Source organism: Anguilla anguilla, chromosome 3 (genome assembly GCF_013347855.1).
Source record: "Anguilla anguilla isolate fAngAng1 chromosome 3, fAngAng1.pri, whole genome shotgun sequence".
NCBI lineage: Eukaryota > Metazoa > Chordata > Actinopteri > Anguilliformes > Anguillidae > Anguilla > Anguilla anguilla.
This window is the reverse complement of record NC_049203.1, coordinates 54,002,054-54,020,508: the sequence shown is the minus strand read 5'-3', so window position 1 is coordinate 54,020,508 and position 18,455 is coordinate 54,002,054. Positions and strand designations below refer to the sequence as shown.

At 42.4% G+C, this 18,455-nt stretch overlaps 2 protein-coding genes across 6 annotated transcripts; both read left to right on the top strand.

Moving 5' to 3' along the window:
• Positions 1 to 2,016: 2,016 nt before the first annotated feature.
• On the top strand, positions 2,017 to 11,875 carry prps1b (phosphoribosyl pyrophosphate synthetase 1B). Of its 3 annotated transcripts, none has more exons than XM_035409193.1 (7): positions 2,017 to 2,376; positions 6,605 to 6,788; positions 7,535 to 7,633; positions 8,072 to 8,196; positions 8,448 to 8,621; positions 9,033 to 9,192; positions 10,327 to 11,875. In XM_035409193.1, the coding sequence occupies exons 1-7, from the start codon at positions 2,255 to 2,257 to the stop codon at positions 10,417 to 10,419; spliced, it is 957 nt and encodes a 318-aa protein (XP_035265084.1). In that variant the 5' UTR covers positions 2,017 to 2,254; the 3' UTR covers positions 10,420 to 11,875. The 3 variants fall into 3 exon arrangements, with proteins under 3 accessions (XP_035265084.1, XP_035265083.1, XP_035265085.1); XM_035409192.1 differs by having other exon boundaries at positions 6,605 to 6,794; XM_035409194.1 differs by lacking the exon at positions 2,017 to 2,376 and adding an exon at positions 4,946 to 6,480 and having other exon boundaries at positions 6,605 to 6,794.
• Positions 11,876 to 12,849: 974 nt separating this feature from the next.
• Positions 12,850 to 17,948, top strand: LOC118224309 (solute carrier family 25 member 53-like). Of its 3 annotated transcripts, none has more exons than XM_035411724.1 (2): positions 12,850 to 13,682; positions 15,801 to 17,948. In XM_035411724.1, the coding sequence occupies exon 2, from the start codon at positions 15,837 to 15,839 to the stop codon at positions 16,722 to 16,724; it is 888 nt and encodes a 295-aa protein (XP_035267615.1). In that variant the 5' UTR covers positions 12,850 to 13,682; positions 15,801 to 15,836; the 3' UTR covers positions 16,725 to 17,948. The 3 variants fall into 3 exon arrangements, with proteins under 3 accessions (XP_035267615.1, XP_035267617.1, XP_035267616.1); XM_035411726.1 differs by lacking the exon at positions 12,850 to 13,682 and adding an exon at positions 13,693 to 15,666; XM_035411725.1 differs by lacking the exon at positions 12,850 to 13,682 and adding an exon at positions 13,693 to 15,696.
• The last annotated feature ends 507 nt before the right edge of the window (positions 17,949 to 18,455 follow it).

The window sequence follows — 18,455 nt, the reverse complement described above, 5'->3', positions numbered from 1 at the left end:
AAAAGTTCAAAGATGATTAACTTACACACTTTAAAAAACTTATGATGATAATGAATTCATCTGCAGATTCAGGAAATGCTCATGGTTTTAATGTGCTTTTTTTAAGAAGACATTGTAAAGATACTATAATGTAAACTATGAAAATGAGGCTATAAAAGCCTGCAACCACAGATAAGATATTGTACACCTCTGCACTACACACACCTGGAGGAAGCCTCAAAAGCTGCTGTGCCTTCATCATCCATATTGATCTCATTGGTATGTGCTGACACCACAACAGAGGGAAGGACCCAGAGACCACCACCTCTGTCACCCTGATGTAGCAAACAAGAAATGGCTCAGTAGCTAGGTTTAGTGCTGACCCACAGAAATGTTGTTTACCCTCTCCCTACAATGTCTTGCGTAAAGAATAAGATATTCAAAAGCTTTTGAACAGGAACATATGTAAACCTTGTGTATAGAGTAACGTACTATGAGAAATTCTGGAGAAGTTTGTGGCATTACATAACGGGGAGTTAAATTAATCAAACCATCCACTTCTGTCACATATTCTGTGCATGCTACATTTATTTTAAATTTACATTTCAACTAGAGATGGCATTTCATTATGGTTTAAACAATTTACATATTACTTTATCATATTTCAAACTGTAGTGTTCCAGCCTCTCTGGTTCCAGCCCACTTTTAATCTCAGATTGGGATGGCAGGTGTGTTACACCTTGACAGGGCATAGCCCACATGTATATAGCACCAAGAGTTCGGCATTTTAAGGGTTTCCTGCAGGGCATATTCCAGCCCCACAATTAATAATTCTTCTCATTGGACATTTAGCTACATCTGCTAATAACAACATCTGATCAAAGTCTTCTGATGAGAGTAGCAAATTGCCCGTTGGCATAATATAATTAACACTGCAGTCCACCAATTTCTGCTTACAAATGGTTGTTATATACGACTTTCTCTGACATCTAGCTAGCTCTGACAGGGATAGCGGAGAAAACTTTAGCTACAAGTTACAAAGCGTCTTTGGAGGTGTTGTTGGGGAACTTACAAAACAGGTCAAACACTTCATCCTGAACATCTGGGGGGAGAGGGGGGCGCTATTCTTATTCCATTCCCCAAGCCGAAAACAAAATTGGAAAAGGGTCTGTTGTGGATAAAACTTTGTGGACGACCACACTCGCAGCTCAATTCCAGTACCTTAAGCTAGACAGACTAGGTACATTTGCTCGAAGATGAGTTATAATTCTGCCTATTACTAACATAGGGATAACACATTTGGTCTATTACCTGGTTAGCCAAGTGATTAAATCAAATCAAATTAAAGTTTATTTCGGGCAGACATATGTTTGTAATAGTCAATATTTATTTAATAGGCCTAAATATTTGTACATTTTATCAGTATTTATACATTCATCCCCCCCTCCCCCATATGTTCTATCTACAGTGCCTATTTTGCAATTGTATTTAAGTTGCAAATATACAAGAACTATACACTTTGTTAAATTAACTTGAGAAGCAACTATAAACATATCTGTTCTGAGGTTTTCATCAACCGTTTAAAACATTAATTTAAATCATGTCTTCTTCCAGTTATATGACAGTTTGATGTGACACAAAGGTTGAATGACCACATACTCTTTAGATAGTAAGATGAAAACACAAGTCTAAGTTACTTCAAATTATTTAGGAAACACGGGTAGCATTGTTTTGAATAGAGCCTGTTTCATTTGTGTGAGCTAAGATAGCCATTAGCCAATGTTGTTTGATGTAACCTGGCCTCATTTTTATATCAGTACTTTCAATAGCAGGCTTTTCACGTTTTAATCAATGACTTATAGACAGTGCTTTGTATGCGAGCGTAATTTACCTTTTTTTACGGAGGAAATGTGCTTTTGTAAATATATATTCTACTGTTACTCGGGCTCATTATCACAGAACTAACTGTACTCAACACGGATGCGGTAAAGGAGGACGCGCATTAATTACGTCATACGCCGAGGAGACCGGGGGGAAATTTGCGTGCTTTCGCGCGCAACCGAGAGGAAGCGCGTGGAGGTTATGATGGAGGAAAGGTAGAGAGAGGTGTGCGACTGGCAGGAAGCTTACCATCAGATGACAAGAAACACATCTACAATTGTTCTGCCTTGAACTACGCATTTAAATCTAACTAAGCAGCGTTGACGTGTCTAGGCACCGGTTTATTTTTTATCACTCCAGTTTCCCGTAAACCGACGCCCTGGAACGCCCAAAAATGCCGAACATTAAGATTTTCAGTGGTAGCTCTCACCAAGATCTGTCTCAAAAGATCGCCGACCGTTTGGGTTTGGAGCTAGGAAAGGTGGTTACAAAGAAATTCAGCAATCAGGAGACATGGTGAGTATGGCGGATTTTTATTTATTATTTTATTTATTTTTTGGTACTGCGGGATGCTTTGTTTACCCGGCTAGCAAGTCTGTTAAATATTATTGACGAATTTGTAATGTGTTATTGGGGTGTTGCACTCTACGGTCTATGGTTGTAGCACATGCGTTATCTACAAGTACTACTGATTGCGGGTAGTTGTTACCACGTAAGAAGCATTCCGGGGCTTGTAGTTGTTTTATAGCCTGGCCGTTACCCATGTCTGCACCGTACTGTAGGCGACGACACTTCAATTCCCAGAGATCGCGCAGCGACTCGCATGTGTTTGCTTATGGGACTTGAAGTCAGCATCCATTTTATCGGCCAGTTCTATCACATGATTGCTGTCCTCGCGCTATTTCTACGAACGTTCGCTGTCCGAGTTCTGACTTTCTAACCCAAATCTGTTCTGACTGTCTGCCAAATGTTGTGGTTTAATTAGTAGTTTGGACCCTGACGGCCTGGCTTATACGCGACACTGGGTCTGAAATTGTGTAAACATTCGCACATGGCTTTAACTGTCCAGTGCATGGTTTGGTATTGCTTTTGGTTTGGGCGCAGATGCTATTAAACCTAGTTTTGATCTGTAAAATTTAACATAATTAGCATTATGATCGATTATGTAGCGTTATTTACTTGGATGTTACGTTATCTGTAGTAGTATGAAGAATATACTGTTTATTTTGTTTTAGAAAATAAATGTTGAAGCCAGCCTACCTCAGAGGAGTTGTGCATCATGGAAAGTACAAGGCCTGCTTATTGGTATGGTCTAATTTATCCCCAAATTTAAGGCAACCTATTTAAGATTTTTAAATGAATGTGGTAGATGGCACCTGTGCCCCGCCTGCCCTATTGAGCACAGGAAACTAACTTGTATCTGTAGTGTTATCTTGGGGTTGTATTGAAGTTATGGTTATTCCTTAAATTGTACGTTTGGTAAAACTTTAAGACAAGAAGAAAACTGTTACACTGGCTTAAACTAAGAATATTTCTTCAGAATCCTTTGACAATAATGTGCTTTCTCGCGATCTGAATAGAGTTATTCTGAAGATTTAATTTGAATTTGAAAGCTTGGATATGAGAAAAGGAACAGCACAGTGCAGTAAAATCAAGTTGGGCAGATGATTTCAGAGACTAGGGTACACACTACAAAGGGCTAAATAGATTGCTTGTAGGTTTAGTGGGAGGAGATTTGGAGCACATGGTCTTTGGACAAATGTTGGTTGAGTGGATTGCGGTGCCTAAGTCATTACCTATTGAGTAGACGGGAGACATTAAGGCACTACCAGCTGTGAAGCTCTAAGATCTTTACACAATGGGGAAACATATGTTGTGCCATGTAGCCTATGTCAGGCAAAATGTATAGGCATACTACAACAGATTTTAGTTAGGCTATTTTTTTTTAAAGAGGAACATCTTCCTTAAGATGTGATTTGGTATTAGATTTTCGCACTACCTTCGCAGGTAGTGTACGATGGATCTGGTACACTTGCACACTTCTGCAACTGGTCTCTGGCAAAAGTAAAGAAATCACATTTGGACCCTGATGTCCAGTTCTATGATAAGTAACTGTGTTAAAGGTCACAGGGTAGTAGGTCTTGGAGGCATTACCGATAACTGTCATGGCCAACTTTCTGATTACATATGGACAAGTAACTTTATTGACAATTTTCTGGTTGCATTATTGGAGCATTAGACCAAAGACATCAGATCCACCGTTCCACTAACTCTGCACTCTCAGTTCTCTTCCACGTATTTCAGTTCACTTTCAGTTGCAAAATGGGCTTGCTCTTCTTACTTCTAAGTTGTTACTCTCCACTTTAGATAGGCCATGTGGTGTGGAATGTGTGGTCACCAGAAATGTTTTTACACTGAAATTCGCTTACAGACAAATGTAACCGTAGCTGGAATGTTAACTATAAAAAGGCATTTGAATTGTAGCATAACAATACTCTCATTTTAGTCTCTCCCAAGTCGCTTATAGAGTCAGAGTCTTCTCCTATTAGGCTAGCTATGTACAAATGAAATTCAACAGTTGATGTAAAATTTAAAAAAATAGAATAGCAATTCAACAATAAAAAGGAATACAAATTGGCATAGTGAAATCTCTAAGTAGAAAGATCAAAATGTCACATTAGTAGTACAAATAATGATAAAAACACTAGAATGAAGCTTATACAATAATTAACTGAGATGAGTAAAACTGTCTTCCTGCCTAAAGTTGGAGAAACTAAGTTGAATGACCTAGCCTAGTTTTTATTCAGGGTGAAAATTACAATTGTCGTGCCCAGATCTCCATGTAGCAGATTCCAGATTCCCTTGATGCTGACTAGAAAGAGGGATTGCTACACAAAATCCTGAGGTCTGCTTAGTCGTCACAGCACATTTTTGAGAAGTGAAGAGCGAAGAGAGTTATTTCCTTTAATGAGAAATGCTAGAATGTTCTATGCTTTCACTTTTTTTGGGGGGGGGTGGGGGGGGTTGGGGGCGGCTGGTTGTCATATGTTCTTGAGGGGTGAAGGGTTACAAGACAAAATTGAGTTCTAATAAATCTGGCCTCCGAAGTCACAGGTGATGGTGGGCAAAAATACTTAAATCACATTCCTGGCAAGATTTGAAATGCCTGGAAGTGAGTTTGATAATTAATCAACTACCTGCTGCCATCTCTTCATCCTATCAGAATTCATAATTCTGTAAACCTGTAATTCTGATGTTCATTGGCATATTGTTGATGAATGGCTTTGTGATAAGCTAAGTGTCTTGCAGAAGTGTGACTACACTTGCAGATGAATCGGTGCATCACAGTGGGATAAAATTTTGGATAATTAAAAAACGGTACTTTTGAAAACTGAGTGTCAGATGTCTGTGCATGAGCTCATCAGTTCTAGTACCATTAGCAGTTTTGGCTCGTCTTCTAAATGAGGCTAAATTAGGCTTCTAAATCATTGCTTTTAAAAAATATGCTCACTGATGTGACTGTGTGCTTATTTAAAAGATTTGTCAGTGAACTCACTGATATCTCGAGATTGTCAATCTGTTAAGTGTATACTTACTTTAATTGTCTGCTGATCTGCAGTTGACTCATTGAGATCTGTGTCACTCTGCTGCACTAAGCTACAAGCACTGTACTGCTGCTATTGCATTAGAAAAAGTCAGAGGAATCCAGCTATGTGTGTTTGTGAGAAATGAAATGTCCTGAAGATCGAATAGCATTTTAAGGACACGCGTGGAGTTCTGTGCAGTTTGAGATTATGCGCTGTGAATATAGGCTATCTCTCATGCCAATTTCAGTTCGCCCCTGTGTTATCTGACAAAGAAAAGGGAAGAATTTGCCACAGAACCTTCTTGGCTGTTGCCACCTTTTGCTGTGATCTCTCTGCTTTCCACATGGGGCATTTGCATGGCTAAAGTGTTTTTAAACGCGTTGAGCCGAGTGAAAAGTCAGGGAAAAGCCTGCGGGTCCTTGTGTTCTCCTCGTCTCATGGCCTCCTCCTCCCTTGGGCTCCCCCCTCCTGTGCTCCACCCCTGCTGTCTGGTAGCAGTAAACGCACAGGAGGAGCGTGTCATCCAAACAACCAGTCCTCCCATGTTACTGTTGTACTTGTGAGCAGGTGTCCTGGTAAAAGTGAAATTGTGCACGTCTATGCACGTTTGTTAGAAGTAGGCTATATTCTCAAATCATGCTCAACAAAACAGTTTTAAAAGCTTTTTAAAAAAAAAATTATTTTGGGAAAAAAAAACATTTTAGCATTAAAAATATCGGCATAGTTTTTTCTTATCCTTTGAAAGCCAAAAGACTTAGTTTGGTAAAAGAAAGAACACACCTTTCAATAAATTTAACTTGTCTGCTGTGAGTGGATTGGGGGGGATTTTAATAAGAATAAGGAGAACACTTTGGGGTAATCTGCAGATCGGTGGGTCCGATAGGTATCTGTCAGATCAATAGCCAGCCGCAGATGTGTTGGGATTGGGGCAACGGAATGGATATGTGTCTTATGGTTACCTAAAGGACGGTGGGATATGAGGACAGGGGAAATTTGAGGCGCAGGTGTATTTGACAGAGGAAAGGCCTTGAAGGTAATGAGGTTTTTAAAATGTTCTCTGTCATAAAAACAGCATCAGGAAGATGACTGTTCTTCGATTGCTGTGTTTGAAGGTCGTTTAATGAGTCTGACCCCCCCCCCCCCCCCCCTCCTTGCAGCGTGGAGATCGGCGAGAGCGTGAGAGGGGAGGACGTCTACATCGTTCAGAGCGGCTGCGGCGAGATCAACGACAACCTGATGGAGCTGCTGATCATGATCAACGCCTGCAAGATCGCCTCGGCCTCCCGCGTGACCGCCGTCATCCCCTGCTTCCCCTACGCCCGCCAGGACAAGAAGGACAAGGTGGGGGTGAGGGATATCGATCTAGCTACTTTTACCCACTCCAACCCCATTCCACCTCCTGCAGTGAGGCTGAAGTCAAAGTGGACTGGAACACAGTTTTCAGGTTTTTGGGGTGATTTTGAAGGGGAAAAATTGAATGTGTTGAGTTGGGGGGAAAAGTGTTGAACTTTTAGTAATTTAGTAATGCGAGATGGACATGTCCAAATTTGGCTTCAGCCATACTCACATACTCAACTTCATTTCCCACAATGCTTCTCAAAATCATGCAAGGTTGTTTAAAATATTTAAGGTGTTTAATGCACAAAAATAGAGGGAATATTTAGATAATGTTATGTGCCCTTGGAAGCAGGTGCTCAACCTTTAGAAACCATTCAGAAACCACATTTTTTCAGTTTGGGGCATAAGCATCAAAGGTGCTGGAAACGTGTTGCTGTTCTTCTTCCACCACCTTTGGACCAGTGCCCAAGTCCACCTTTCCTTTTAATTGCAGTTCTTAACATGCATATTTTTTTCCTTTTTTGAATACATTAATCCTGCATGCCATCATTCAAGCATGGATATCCACCATCTTCATAATTTGGTTGAATGGTTCCAAAATGTGTCACGGTTCTGCTGTTGAATACTGCTGCTGATTTGCATTAGTAGCACAGCATTTGAAGTGTTGTGATAGTCATGTGGAGTCTCTGAGGCATTGAGTAGAGCGATACAAGGTGCCGTCTGTCTCACGGTGGTGTGTCTCCCTGTAGAGTCGAGCGCCCATCTCCGCCAAGCTGGTGGCCAACATGCTGTCTGTGTCCGGAGCCGATCACATCATCACCATGGACCTGCATGCCTCCCAGATTCAGGTGAGGAGTGAGCCAGAGAGAGCGGGTGTGTTAGCCTGTGGTCAACCTAGGGCTCAAAATATTTCTTTATTTATATAATCCACATTTGTGCTCCCGCACACACGCTTGCGTCTCGTTCAGATTTGTTCATGTTTCTTCACAATGGACATTATTACTTTGTATCTAAAGCTGGTCACATTAGCTTGCATGGTAACCAAAGATATGTGAGATTAAATTGTAGATTTTTAAATTGTCTATGAGGAGGAAGTGTTCTTCAAATTAAAATGCGGAGGATTTTATCACAAAGTTGTGAATAGGACTAAGCTGGTGATTTCCAATCAATAGTTGATTGGGGTTGAGCTAGTGTTGCTGGAATGCTGCCTAGCTGCAGCTTTCTGGCAGGTGGCAGATTCGCCTTTAGTCTCCGATAACCTCCTGCTGGGATTTTTTTTTTTACAGGGTTTCTTTGACATCCCGGTGGACAATTTGTACGCAGAGCCCGCTGTGCTCAAGTGGATTAAGGAGAACATTCTGGAATGGAAGAACTGCACCATCGTGTCCCCGGATGCTGGAGGAGCCAAGAGGTGACCAAGGAAGACACTGCATGTGGCACAGAGGGTTACCCTGCGTCCTGCAGACCCCTCGCCCGGTTACGTTTTTCGGGTTGTAGTGAATACAAAAAAAAGTTACATTTCGCGTCAGGATTTAAATGCTCCACCTATGTGTTTTTACTGGGTTCCCAGGCAGCTTGTTTGTGCAATGTAAATACTTAATGTATGCACTGGGAATGCTCTGGATACTGTTCCTGAACTAAACCCCTGTGTTCCCCATGCAGAGTCACCTCCATCGCCGACCGCCTGAATGTCGACTTCGCCCTCATCCACAAGGAGAGGAAGAAGGCTAACGAGGTTGACCGCATGGTCCTTGTGGGGGACGTGAAGGACCGAGTTGCCATTTTAGTCGATGACATGGCTGACACCTGCGGCACCATCTGCCATGCAGCTGACAAGTAAGCCCCTCCCACTGAGTGACGCTCCCCCCACCCCCATCCCCCTCCCCCCTCCATACACGTCTCTGGCATGTTTTGCACAAACCACAGGTTCAGAGGGAGTTTTTTCTTTCTAACAGGACTACCTTGACTGTTTTTGTTTTGTTAGTTTTTCACAGCAAACAAACAAAACAATCTAATTTTTTTTTTTAAAACATAATTAGAATAATCACTGCTATGAGGCAAATCGGCTGTATTTTGTTTGTTTTTTGTTTTTAATTATACCTGATGCTGTTGAACAAAACCAAAATTCAGATGCCACATCCCATGAAATGCTTCCGGGGGAAAAAACATCACCACTGATATCTATTGGGTGATGATAAGACAGCCAATCAGCAGCAAGCCTAAACTCTGCTGTCTCTGAACTCCCAGGCTTTTATCGGCTGGAGCCACCAAAGTGTACGCCATCCTCACCCACGGCATCTTCTCTGGACCGGCCATCTCCCGCATCAACAACGCCTGCTTCGAGGCTGTGGTCGTCACCAACACCATCCCACAGGAGGAGAAGATGAAGCACTGTCCTAAAATACAGGTCAGAGTTTATGCTGTGCAGTGACCAACTGTGCAGCGCAGTGACCGTCTGTGCAGCACAGTGACTCATAGTGTCACACAACGTAGCACAGTGATGGACAGTAGGTATATGTGATGAAGTCTGAGAACCTTAACTTCACCACCATTTAGCCGACAGTCTTATCCAGAGCGACTTTCAGTGCCGGCACAAGTGCAAAAAAGAGAAGGCAACCTGAGCTTGTGTGTACAGGTGCACTTCAGATGATCCAGCATGTGCCGAAACGCGGATCATGTGGTGCATTTTAACATGAATGATTGGTCTTTGCGGAGCTCCTAATGTGGTGTGCATACTGTTTCCATTTCTGGCGTTGTTTCTCTGTACTGCACCTAAATCAACGTGACAACTTGGGGTGGAGCCCTGCGTGCCCATGGGACCGAGTCGTGTTTCTTGCGGTGCGTGACACATTTAGAGTGCTGCATAGGTGGTCAAATAAGAACGCTATGGGACCAAAAAGGCTTTTGATATTATTTTATTTAGTCATCATTAAACTGTTGACCTTCTGTCAGACATGTTTCGGTGGTGATGATAAAATACTTTCAGAGCTGAAAAGTGAAGCTCTAGACGTTGGTAGTCTTGCCTCTGCTGCCGCCAGGCAAATTCCATTTACATAGCAAACAATCAGGCAACCACTGTGCTTGCCTATGCCTACGTTTGACTCGCTCAACAGCATTTAACGGCGTGAGAGTGAATGATTTCAGACACTGCGGAATAAAGTGGCGGCCGCCGTGAGCACTCCATTAATTATGGTGAATTTAGTCGCCTTTTAGTCCCGAGGGCAGTACGGCCATTTGGAAGAGTTTCAAAAGTTCAGCTCAAAGCCGTTGTGTTGCATTCTAGTGAACATGCCTGTCATTTTCATTTCAAATGCTATTTTTTATTTTCTCTGCGTATTTACGTTCCCCCCCCGCTCCTTTTATTATAGAAGCCTAGCTGTTATGTAGCATCCGACTATTTATTCTGCAGGGATGATTGTAACGGTGTGGGATTTTGGGCAGCAGCACACGGGAGTGGTAATTTAGACGTATGTATGATTGTTTTAGTGTTTCTTTTTGTTGATAAGTTCAGAGTTTATGCTGACTGTTGTCCTCCCTGCAGGTGATTGACATCTCCATGATCCTGGCCGAGGCCATCCGCAGGACTCACAATGGCGAGTCTGTCTCCTATCTCTTCAGCCACGTACCCTTGTAACAATTCCCTCTCCAGCAGAGAGGCCCCGCCCCACCCTGCCCCCTGCTGCTCTACTGAAAGAGGACTTGCCCCTAACAATGCCATTTCTGCTTCCTCTCTTCCTCTCCACCCACCTCCTCCCACCCTGGTTTAAACCTTTACCATGCCTGAGGTTCCAGAAGTTTAGAAGCCATTGTGAACCCCCCCCCGCCCCTCCTCCCATCCTGGTTCTATCTGTGGTATCTCCCTCCCCCACTACTAGAATTTGGGACTTTAAATCTCCCCCACTGCCACCATATCACCATATCCCATGGTCATATTGTGTTACATTGAAGGTCAACTTGCTTTAATGTTGATTTCTGTTGTCTAGAATTTTTCTTTGCGTGTGTCTTTCAGTTTGTTCTAAAGGCAGTGCTCAGCAGCATGGCGCAAGAATGAGCTGTGGTTTACAGTACTGCTGAAGGCCAGTTAGACAGGTAGTGCTTGCCTTGAGGACATGGATCAAAGCAGAGAGGGTTTGCTTTTGAGATCTCTGCCATCCTGTGTCTCTGAATCTGGGGGGTTTCGCTCAGGGTCTTTGCAGGCTGGAGCTTCCTTTAAAAAAAAAAAAAAAAAGGCCATATCTGCTGTTTTTATGACATTTTTTTAATGAACTTCATTATGAACGTTTTTTTAAGGAGTGACTTTAGTTTGGTTTTTTTATTTTTAATCAAGTCATGCATGTGTTACATTCAGGCTGTTGCTAGTCTGTATCTGTTAGTTACTGCAAAGTGTACCGTGTTAGACCTCAGGAAGGCGTTCAGTAGTCAGTATTCTAGCTGTCCCTATGCTAGTCTTGCTTGATTCCAATCCGTGTCATAGCTTTTGTTTTATTGTTTTTGATTTTTAAGTGCATGATATGATACTGTGACATTAAATCAAATGTTCAAAAGCATCTCTTAATGGCTTGTCCTTTCTGTGGTACAACATGACAATCCAACACATGTGGCACTATTGGGAAAAGTTCCACTCCAGCGTATTGTGAAGAACAAACAATATGAAATGGAAAAAGATGACCCTAAACATACAAAGCCTGATATTTTGTGGTACCCTCCATCAGTGATCTGTCCTCAAAGCTGTACTAATGCACAGGAAGATGATGTGGAACCGATCACAGAGAGGACTGCTACAGCAGAATACACATGCCATTGGAAAGCTCCAGGAGTTACCTTAATCTTTCATGTTCTTTCTTTCCCTCCCTCTCTCTGCTTCTCTAGTTCTCTGGTTAAGTGTACACTGAACTTGTAGAAGCTGCTGTAGAGACGCCTGCGGTGAAAACAAAGATGCCTTAATGAATCAGATGTGCGGAACTGTGAAACTGTGACCTCCTGAAATTTAGTAGGTTGGAGGGGGGAGGCTCCCAGTGTACCTCTGCCTCCCTGACCTGAGAATGTACTACCTGTGAAAATGGAATAATAAAGTGATCTCTAGTGTCAAACATGGTCTGCTGGTTTCGTCTCTCACCCCCTGTTCAACAAGATACTCTGCATTCCATTTTCTTAACGACGAGCGCTTGTGTGCATATTTTTATACATTCATTTATCCTTTCTCCATTTTGGAGATTTTAAAGACTGCCTTTGCTTTCCAGGGGGTGGTAATAAAAGCTGCCTTGCCAAGTTGGATGGGGTACTTCCGGAAGTAACACATTGTGGGAGAAAAGCAGATATTTTGCTGTTGAATGCTGGATAGCAAAGAGTCTTCTTGTCAGTTAAGAAATACCAGCGGATGGACCTGCAATGATGTAATGAAGTCAGTCCATCAATATAGAAGACAGTGGTTGTTTTTTTTTTTTAAATTTTTGTAACCTCATGCAATACACATATAATATATATACTTTATCTAGGCTCTATAATGAATGCATAAACAAAATGTCCCATTACGTAGAAACGTAACTAGAACCAGCCATCTCTTGTTTTAATGAGAAAAATACAATTCATTTTTTAAATAATTTTTTCTTTCTTTTTTATTTTACCTTCCTTGTGTACATAGGTTGTATTCAGGTTAAATGTGCTGAATTAACACTTAAAACTACACTTTTAATGAAAATGTGCATGTACCAATATGATTTACAATTATAATTGGAGAGTAAGTCTGTTAACTACAATCGTAGCTTTCTTTTTTTCATTATGCAGCCAACAACTATGCGTAGTGACGTAAAATAGCCACAAATGCACACAACGATGGCAAAGATTCCACTCCATTATAAGTTATTTGTATTTGTTTAATTGTACTATAGTAACACTGTGGGCGGAATCTCGAAGTCGCATTATGGGGCCACGAGATAGAGTAATCCGACACAACATGGAGAAGCCTATTTGCGGCCTAGGGTAGAGGGCAGAATAAGGAAAACTACCACTTGCTGTGTGCGCGGGCGCTTTGGAGACCAAGCCCCTTAATAGAAGCGCTCCACCGAAAATTGAGCGTTTGTCGACCATCGTCAGCAACAACCCTTAGTGTTCGTCATGCAATTAGTGTTTTGAATACTACAGGACCCTGAGTCTTTCCACACAAGTCGCTTTTGAATTGCAATTTCTCCAGTGTTTTGAATGGTTCTGGTTGAAGTTGACCTGCAAGCGAAACGGCAACGTCTGCTGGAGAGAGGTGCCGCTTGGCTTCACCTCTCATCAACCTTTCTACGGAACGTTACGGCAACTGATTTTTACCAAGCATGGCATGGACATAAAGTGATCGCCCAATATGACCTAAACTGTACTGCGTAGGCCTAGGCTACTCATATTTCGGTCTGGTGTGTTTTGTTTGGTCGCCCGGCCTGTGATTGATTGCAGATCTGAAGCCACAGCAACAACTTTACCAAAAGCTAAGAACGCGGCTCAGCTCCGACGAATGGAATCGCAGTTCTTCTTACCGGGTTGAGGGATATGTGATTGTCCAATCAACAAGAGCCGGTTAAAATAATCCTTCCAATGGTTATTCTAGAGAGGGGTGGGACTACACGACAAAGCACGTAGCGAAGCGCCAATCCAATGTTCTCGAATAGAAATAAACGACAGCCTACTGATTATTGTGCTGCAAACTAAAATGTTGAAATAGTCATTTGTGATTCATTATATTCGTATTTTGGTTTACATTTCAGGATATCCCTTGGTACATTTATTTATTTAAGTGTTGCATATCCATGGTTAGCTGGCTATGTTGATTTTTTATTGTTGATATTGTTAAACCACTTATATTATACATTTTGGTTTAAGTAGGCAATTGCTCCAGTGTGAAGTCGCTGTACGCAGGTAGGCTAATGAATCGTCTTCATACCAACTGCAATATAAGAACAAAGGATGACGGTCACTTTCTTTGCTCTGTGCTTGTGGTATAGGTCTTATTTGCGAATCTCACGTAGCCTATTTTCTGTAGATGTCAGCTAGCTATCATGTATGAAATCGGCTGCAGGAGTACATCCTGGTTACTATCGAATGCTTTGCTTAAAATAATAATTTATTTCCGTTGGTATATAAACATACACCATAAGGGCTGTATTCCCTTTTATATTTTTTAAATGAACAATAAGGCTAAGGGTGATGTCCAAGTCACTTGGCGTCGGAAGTAATTTTATGTGGCAAGTAGCCTATATTCACGTGCTAACTCTCAACGGGTCTGGACGATATTTTAACGTTTACACACCCTGCTGTAAGATTGTGCGCTCCTTTCTTTAGAATCGAAAACCAGATCGGCGAGATCACCTATTAAAACAAGATTTCAATACTTTTCTTTATCATAGTTCTTCTTTGGTCGTTATACTTGCTTCAAGCGCCCTTAAAAAAATATTCACACCCTTCATTCATAAGGGTGAGCAAAAAAGACTGAACCAAATAAATTATAGCCTACTGAGCAGTAGTTTAATTCTTAGACGTAGAAAATATATTCCTTAAACAATGATTCAATCCAATAGACCAAAATTACACTGTTTTTCGTAAATAAATCAGGATATGGTCTGTTTTGAGTCCTTACACTCTCAATTCACAAGAATAACACTACCATTTTCCACAGGGTTTTATGAGATTGTTGAACATATAGAAGAATCTTGGACAGTTCCTCTATACGGGGTCTTTCAAAATCCTTCTGTATACACTTGTGGACTGCCCTCTTTCTGCAAACAATTAATTTTGTTGCCAGTTAGCCATGTCTTGATTCATTTTAAGCTATGCTCAGGATCATCAACTGAAGTTGTGATTCCTTTGACTTTAGAAAGAGCTCTAAGACCAGTGTTTATGAAACAACACGATCACATTAAATATCTATCCCATATTGTACTGTGGGTATGACATGTTTTTCCTCAAGTTCAATTTTGGTGTCCAGTTCCAAATGAAGTACCAATGCAATTGAGAATACTCCAGACTTTTTTTGTTTGCCTTCAATAGAGGCTTTTTTTATAGCAACTCATCCAAAAAGCCTTTTGGCTAGGAGGTGGTTTCTGATGGTATTTTAAAGATTGTATGTCCCCAAGATGCAACCCGGTTTTATGCCAACTGTGGTCCCTTTACCACATATGTTTCACCATATAGAAATTACAACACTTTTTATATATAGTCCTTCCATTTTGGGGCACAATGATGTTAGGGACAAATGGCTTCACAGGTGTTTCTGATTAGTCAGGTGTGTTCAATGACTTCTGTTGTGCAGATATAGAGATTTCAGAATCTAGTTTTGATTCTGGGCTTTTGATTGCCTTTGATCTATATTTTTGGACTTTGTCAACCTGAGGACCAGAGTTGTGCCAGTGAAAGTCAAGGAAGCCATTATAAAAACAGTCAGCGACATAGGCCAAAATTTAAGCATACCAAAACCAACTAATTGGAGCATCATAAAGAAGGAAGAGAGCACTGGTGAGCTCAGCAATTGCAGAGGGCCTGATAGACTAAGGAAGATCTCTACAGTTCATGACTGAAGAATTCACACCATAATGAAGAAAAAACCCCAACACCTGTCCAACAGATCACAAACACTCTTCAAGAGGCAAGCGTGGATTAGTCACTTACTACTGCGTACAGCAGACCTCATGGAAACACAACTGCAGGGGCTACAGTGCAAGGTGCAAAAATAGGATGGCCAGGTTACAGCACCTAAAAGAGCCTGCAGAGTTCTGGAAAATGGTCTTGTGTCCAAGACCAAGATTCACTTGTATCAGAGTGAAGGCAAGAGCTGAGTATGGAGGCCAAAAGGAACTGCCCAAGATTCAAAACACCCTCCACCCTGGCCCCCCATTCATGAAACGTGGTGGGTGTGTGTGTGTTATGGTTTGGGCAGGTATGGCTGCCACAGGTACTGGCTCACTTTTCTGCACTAGTCACTTAAAGACTACAAATATCAATGATAGTGTTTTGTAATTAGCTTGTGATATGCTATGTCAGACTACAGGGTGGTGCTGTGCCTCGTCAGGGAGGGCGATGGAAAGGAGCGGTGGAGAGAGAGGTGGCGATGAGAAGCTCACCCGCCGCGACCTGTTTGCCTGGCTCCGCAGCTACCTGCACGGAGGCACCTCCAGCCTGCTGTCTACGCTGACCACGCTGGTCACGTTCCCCGTCTACAAGACCGTGTTCCGCCAGCAGCTGCACAACACCCTGCTGCGCGAGACCCTGGCTCAGCTCTACAGGGAGGGCCCTCGCAAGCTCTACAGGGGGGTAGTTCCCCCCTTGCTGGTGAAGACGCTGCACGGGACCCTTCTCTTCGGCCTCCACGACACCTTCCTGCACCAGCTGTCGGCGCAGGGCGGAGGCTCCGTGCCCCTCGTCGCCCTGCAGGTCCTGGCAGGCGTGGGCACGGGGGTGGCGGAGGCCCTGGTGTTCACTCCCTTTGAGCGCGTGCAGAACGTGCTGCAGAACGGGGGGAACGACCACAGCCTGCCCACCCTCCGGAGCGTGCTGCTGCGTCTCCGCGGCGAGAGCGCGGCCGCCGGCTTCTACAGGGCGGCGGTGCCCGTGCTGGCCCGCAACGCCCTGGGCAACAGCCTGTACTTCGGGCTGAAGGACCCCATGCGGGACGCTCTCCGGGAGCGGGGGCTGTCCCCCGGGGCGTCCTCCTTCATGTCGGGCATGGTCAACGCCATGGCCATAAGCCTGCCGCTGTACCCGCTCTCGGTGCTGGTAGCGAACATGCAGGCGCAGGTCGGGGGGGCTGGGGGAGGGGCCAGGCAGTGCTGGGCAGAGCTGTGGGAGACCCGGCAGCGAAGGGTGAGCCTGCTGTACCGGGGCGGCTCCCTGGTCATCCTGCGCTCCTGCCTCACCTGGGGCATCACCACCGCCATCTACGACCGCCTGGAGAGACGTAGCGGTTAATGGCGGAGGAGAAGGGGGGACACACAACCCAAATACCCCACCCCCCCATCCCTCCAGTCTGGGGTGATTACATGCCACCTATCAGTCCTGTCTCTGAGGTGCCTTTCACTGTGTCACCAAGTATGAATGGTCTGATCATCTTGTCAGTGTAAGAAGGACCTGCTCTTAAACCAGGTTCTTAAAATAGCATGTTTCTCACATTGTGGCATGTTTATTTGTTGTGAATGCATTGTTTTGTACAAACAGTATTTATATTGTTGTCAAGTCAGAGTACTTCCTCTCTATCTTTCTGGTTTTAAGAATTTTACATTAACCATACCGTCACTGCCATTTCTACGTTTTGCACTCTGGAAGTGCCTTAAAATGATGTGTTCGCTCAGGGTTTGCTTAATTCAGTGCTTCTGCCCATTGATGATTTATATTAGGTGGCAACTGCCTTTTGAAATAAAAATCCATGTATGATTTGAGGTTTATTTGGGGGTATTTTAATAATATTAATATTTCACATAATTTACTTCCTTTACCAAGAGTATTTGCGCAATCATCTGTCTGGTTTATGTATTGCACACTACTTTTATTTTGTTTGGGGCAAAAATAGGTGGAGCTCTCAGAATAAAGAAAAACCTTTTATTTTTGCTGGACAAAGTATGGTTTGGCATTTGGGATTTATTTTATTTATTTATTATTTTATTATTTAATTTTTTTACATTACTTACAAATAACATTCATATTATGTCTGTATTCTATGCAGTGTTTTTTCTCCAGAGCTTGTCAGTAGAGGGCACTGCTGTACACACGCTGTATACAGCTGAACTAATGTTCAATGCACCCGTCTATGTATTGTTATATATTAGCACTATTTCTTTTTACTTTTTTTGTTTTGACGAATTGTTATTACCTTATAGAGGTTGTGTAAAAGTACAAAGATGAACATTTGTACGCATCAATACTGTATACTAAATCTGAAATTGCTGCTAAATGCATCTGTTAAAAGCCTAAATGTAATGTAAGTTTTCGGGTTACCTCTGAGTGTGCATCCCTGCCGTTTGCTTGTTAATCAGATGTTTCCCCCTGGCAACACATATGTGCTATGCATATATTTTATTACAATTTTAGTGCTAAGTGTCTTGAGAGAATTGTATACTACCTTTACTCAACAGTAGCTCATACCATAAGCTGTGGCCATGGGGTGGCGATGTTGTACAGATTAAAGTAGTTCAATAAGACAAGAAATTCAATTGTATTTTATGATCTTATAAAATAATTCATACTTAATTGAACTGAATATTATGTAATACATATGTGCAAGATGTGAAGTGTGTTTTTAAGACAGTAAAAAGGGCGACGCCTTTATGTGCTCAAATGATAGTCTTCATATTTTGAAGGACTTTAGGTCTGGCCAATAATGAAAATGAGATGGCGTGAATGGACCAATGACTGAGAATGGGTTGATACCTATGTTAAGGTGGTGTAGGGCGTGCTGTACTATTTAAACCGCTTGTCTCTGACGGATGTCACAGAAGTACCTCTAAGAAGGAATTTACGGTCCAATCGCTAACTGATAATCTCAGGTAGGTATATGCGGTAATATATGGTATCAAAAAAATAAAATGTTGTGGATATGGGGTAACTACTACTTTAATTATATAATTTAATTGATTTCAATTCCATTTATGGCTTCTGAATATTTGTACACTTAATAATTTTACAGTTGAGGTTCCATATTACCAT

Excerpts from the sequence above, each read along its gene's own strand:
- prps1b (XM_035409192.1), top strand. The coding sequence starts at position 2,255 with ATGCCGAACATTAAGATTTTCAGTGGTAGCTCTCACCAAGATCTGTCT. Across the intron at positions 6,795-7,534 it reads ACAAGAAGGACAAGGTGGGG|AGTCGAGCGCCCATCTCCGC; the intron begins GTGAGGGATATC and ends GTCTCCCTGTAG. Across the intron at positions 8,197-8,447 it reads GATGCTGGAGGAGCCAAGAG|AGTCACCTCCATCGCCGACC; the intron begins GTGACCAAGGAA and ends TTCCCCATGCAG.
- LOC118224309 (XM_035411724.1), top strand. The coding sequence starts at position 15,837 with ATGGAAAGGAGCGGTGGAGAGAGAGGTGGCGATGAGAAGCTCACCCGC.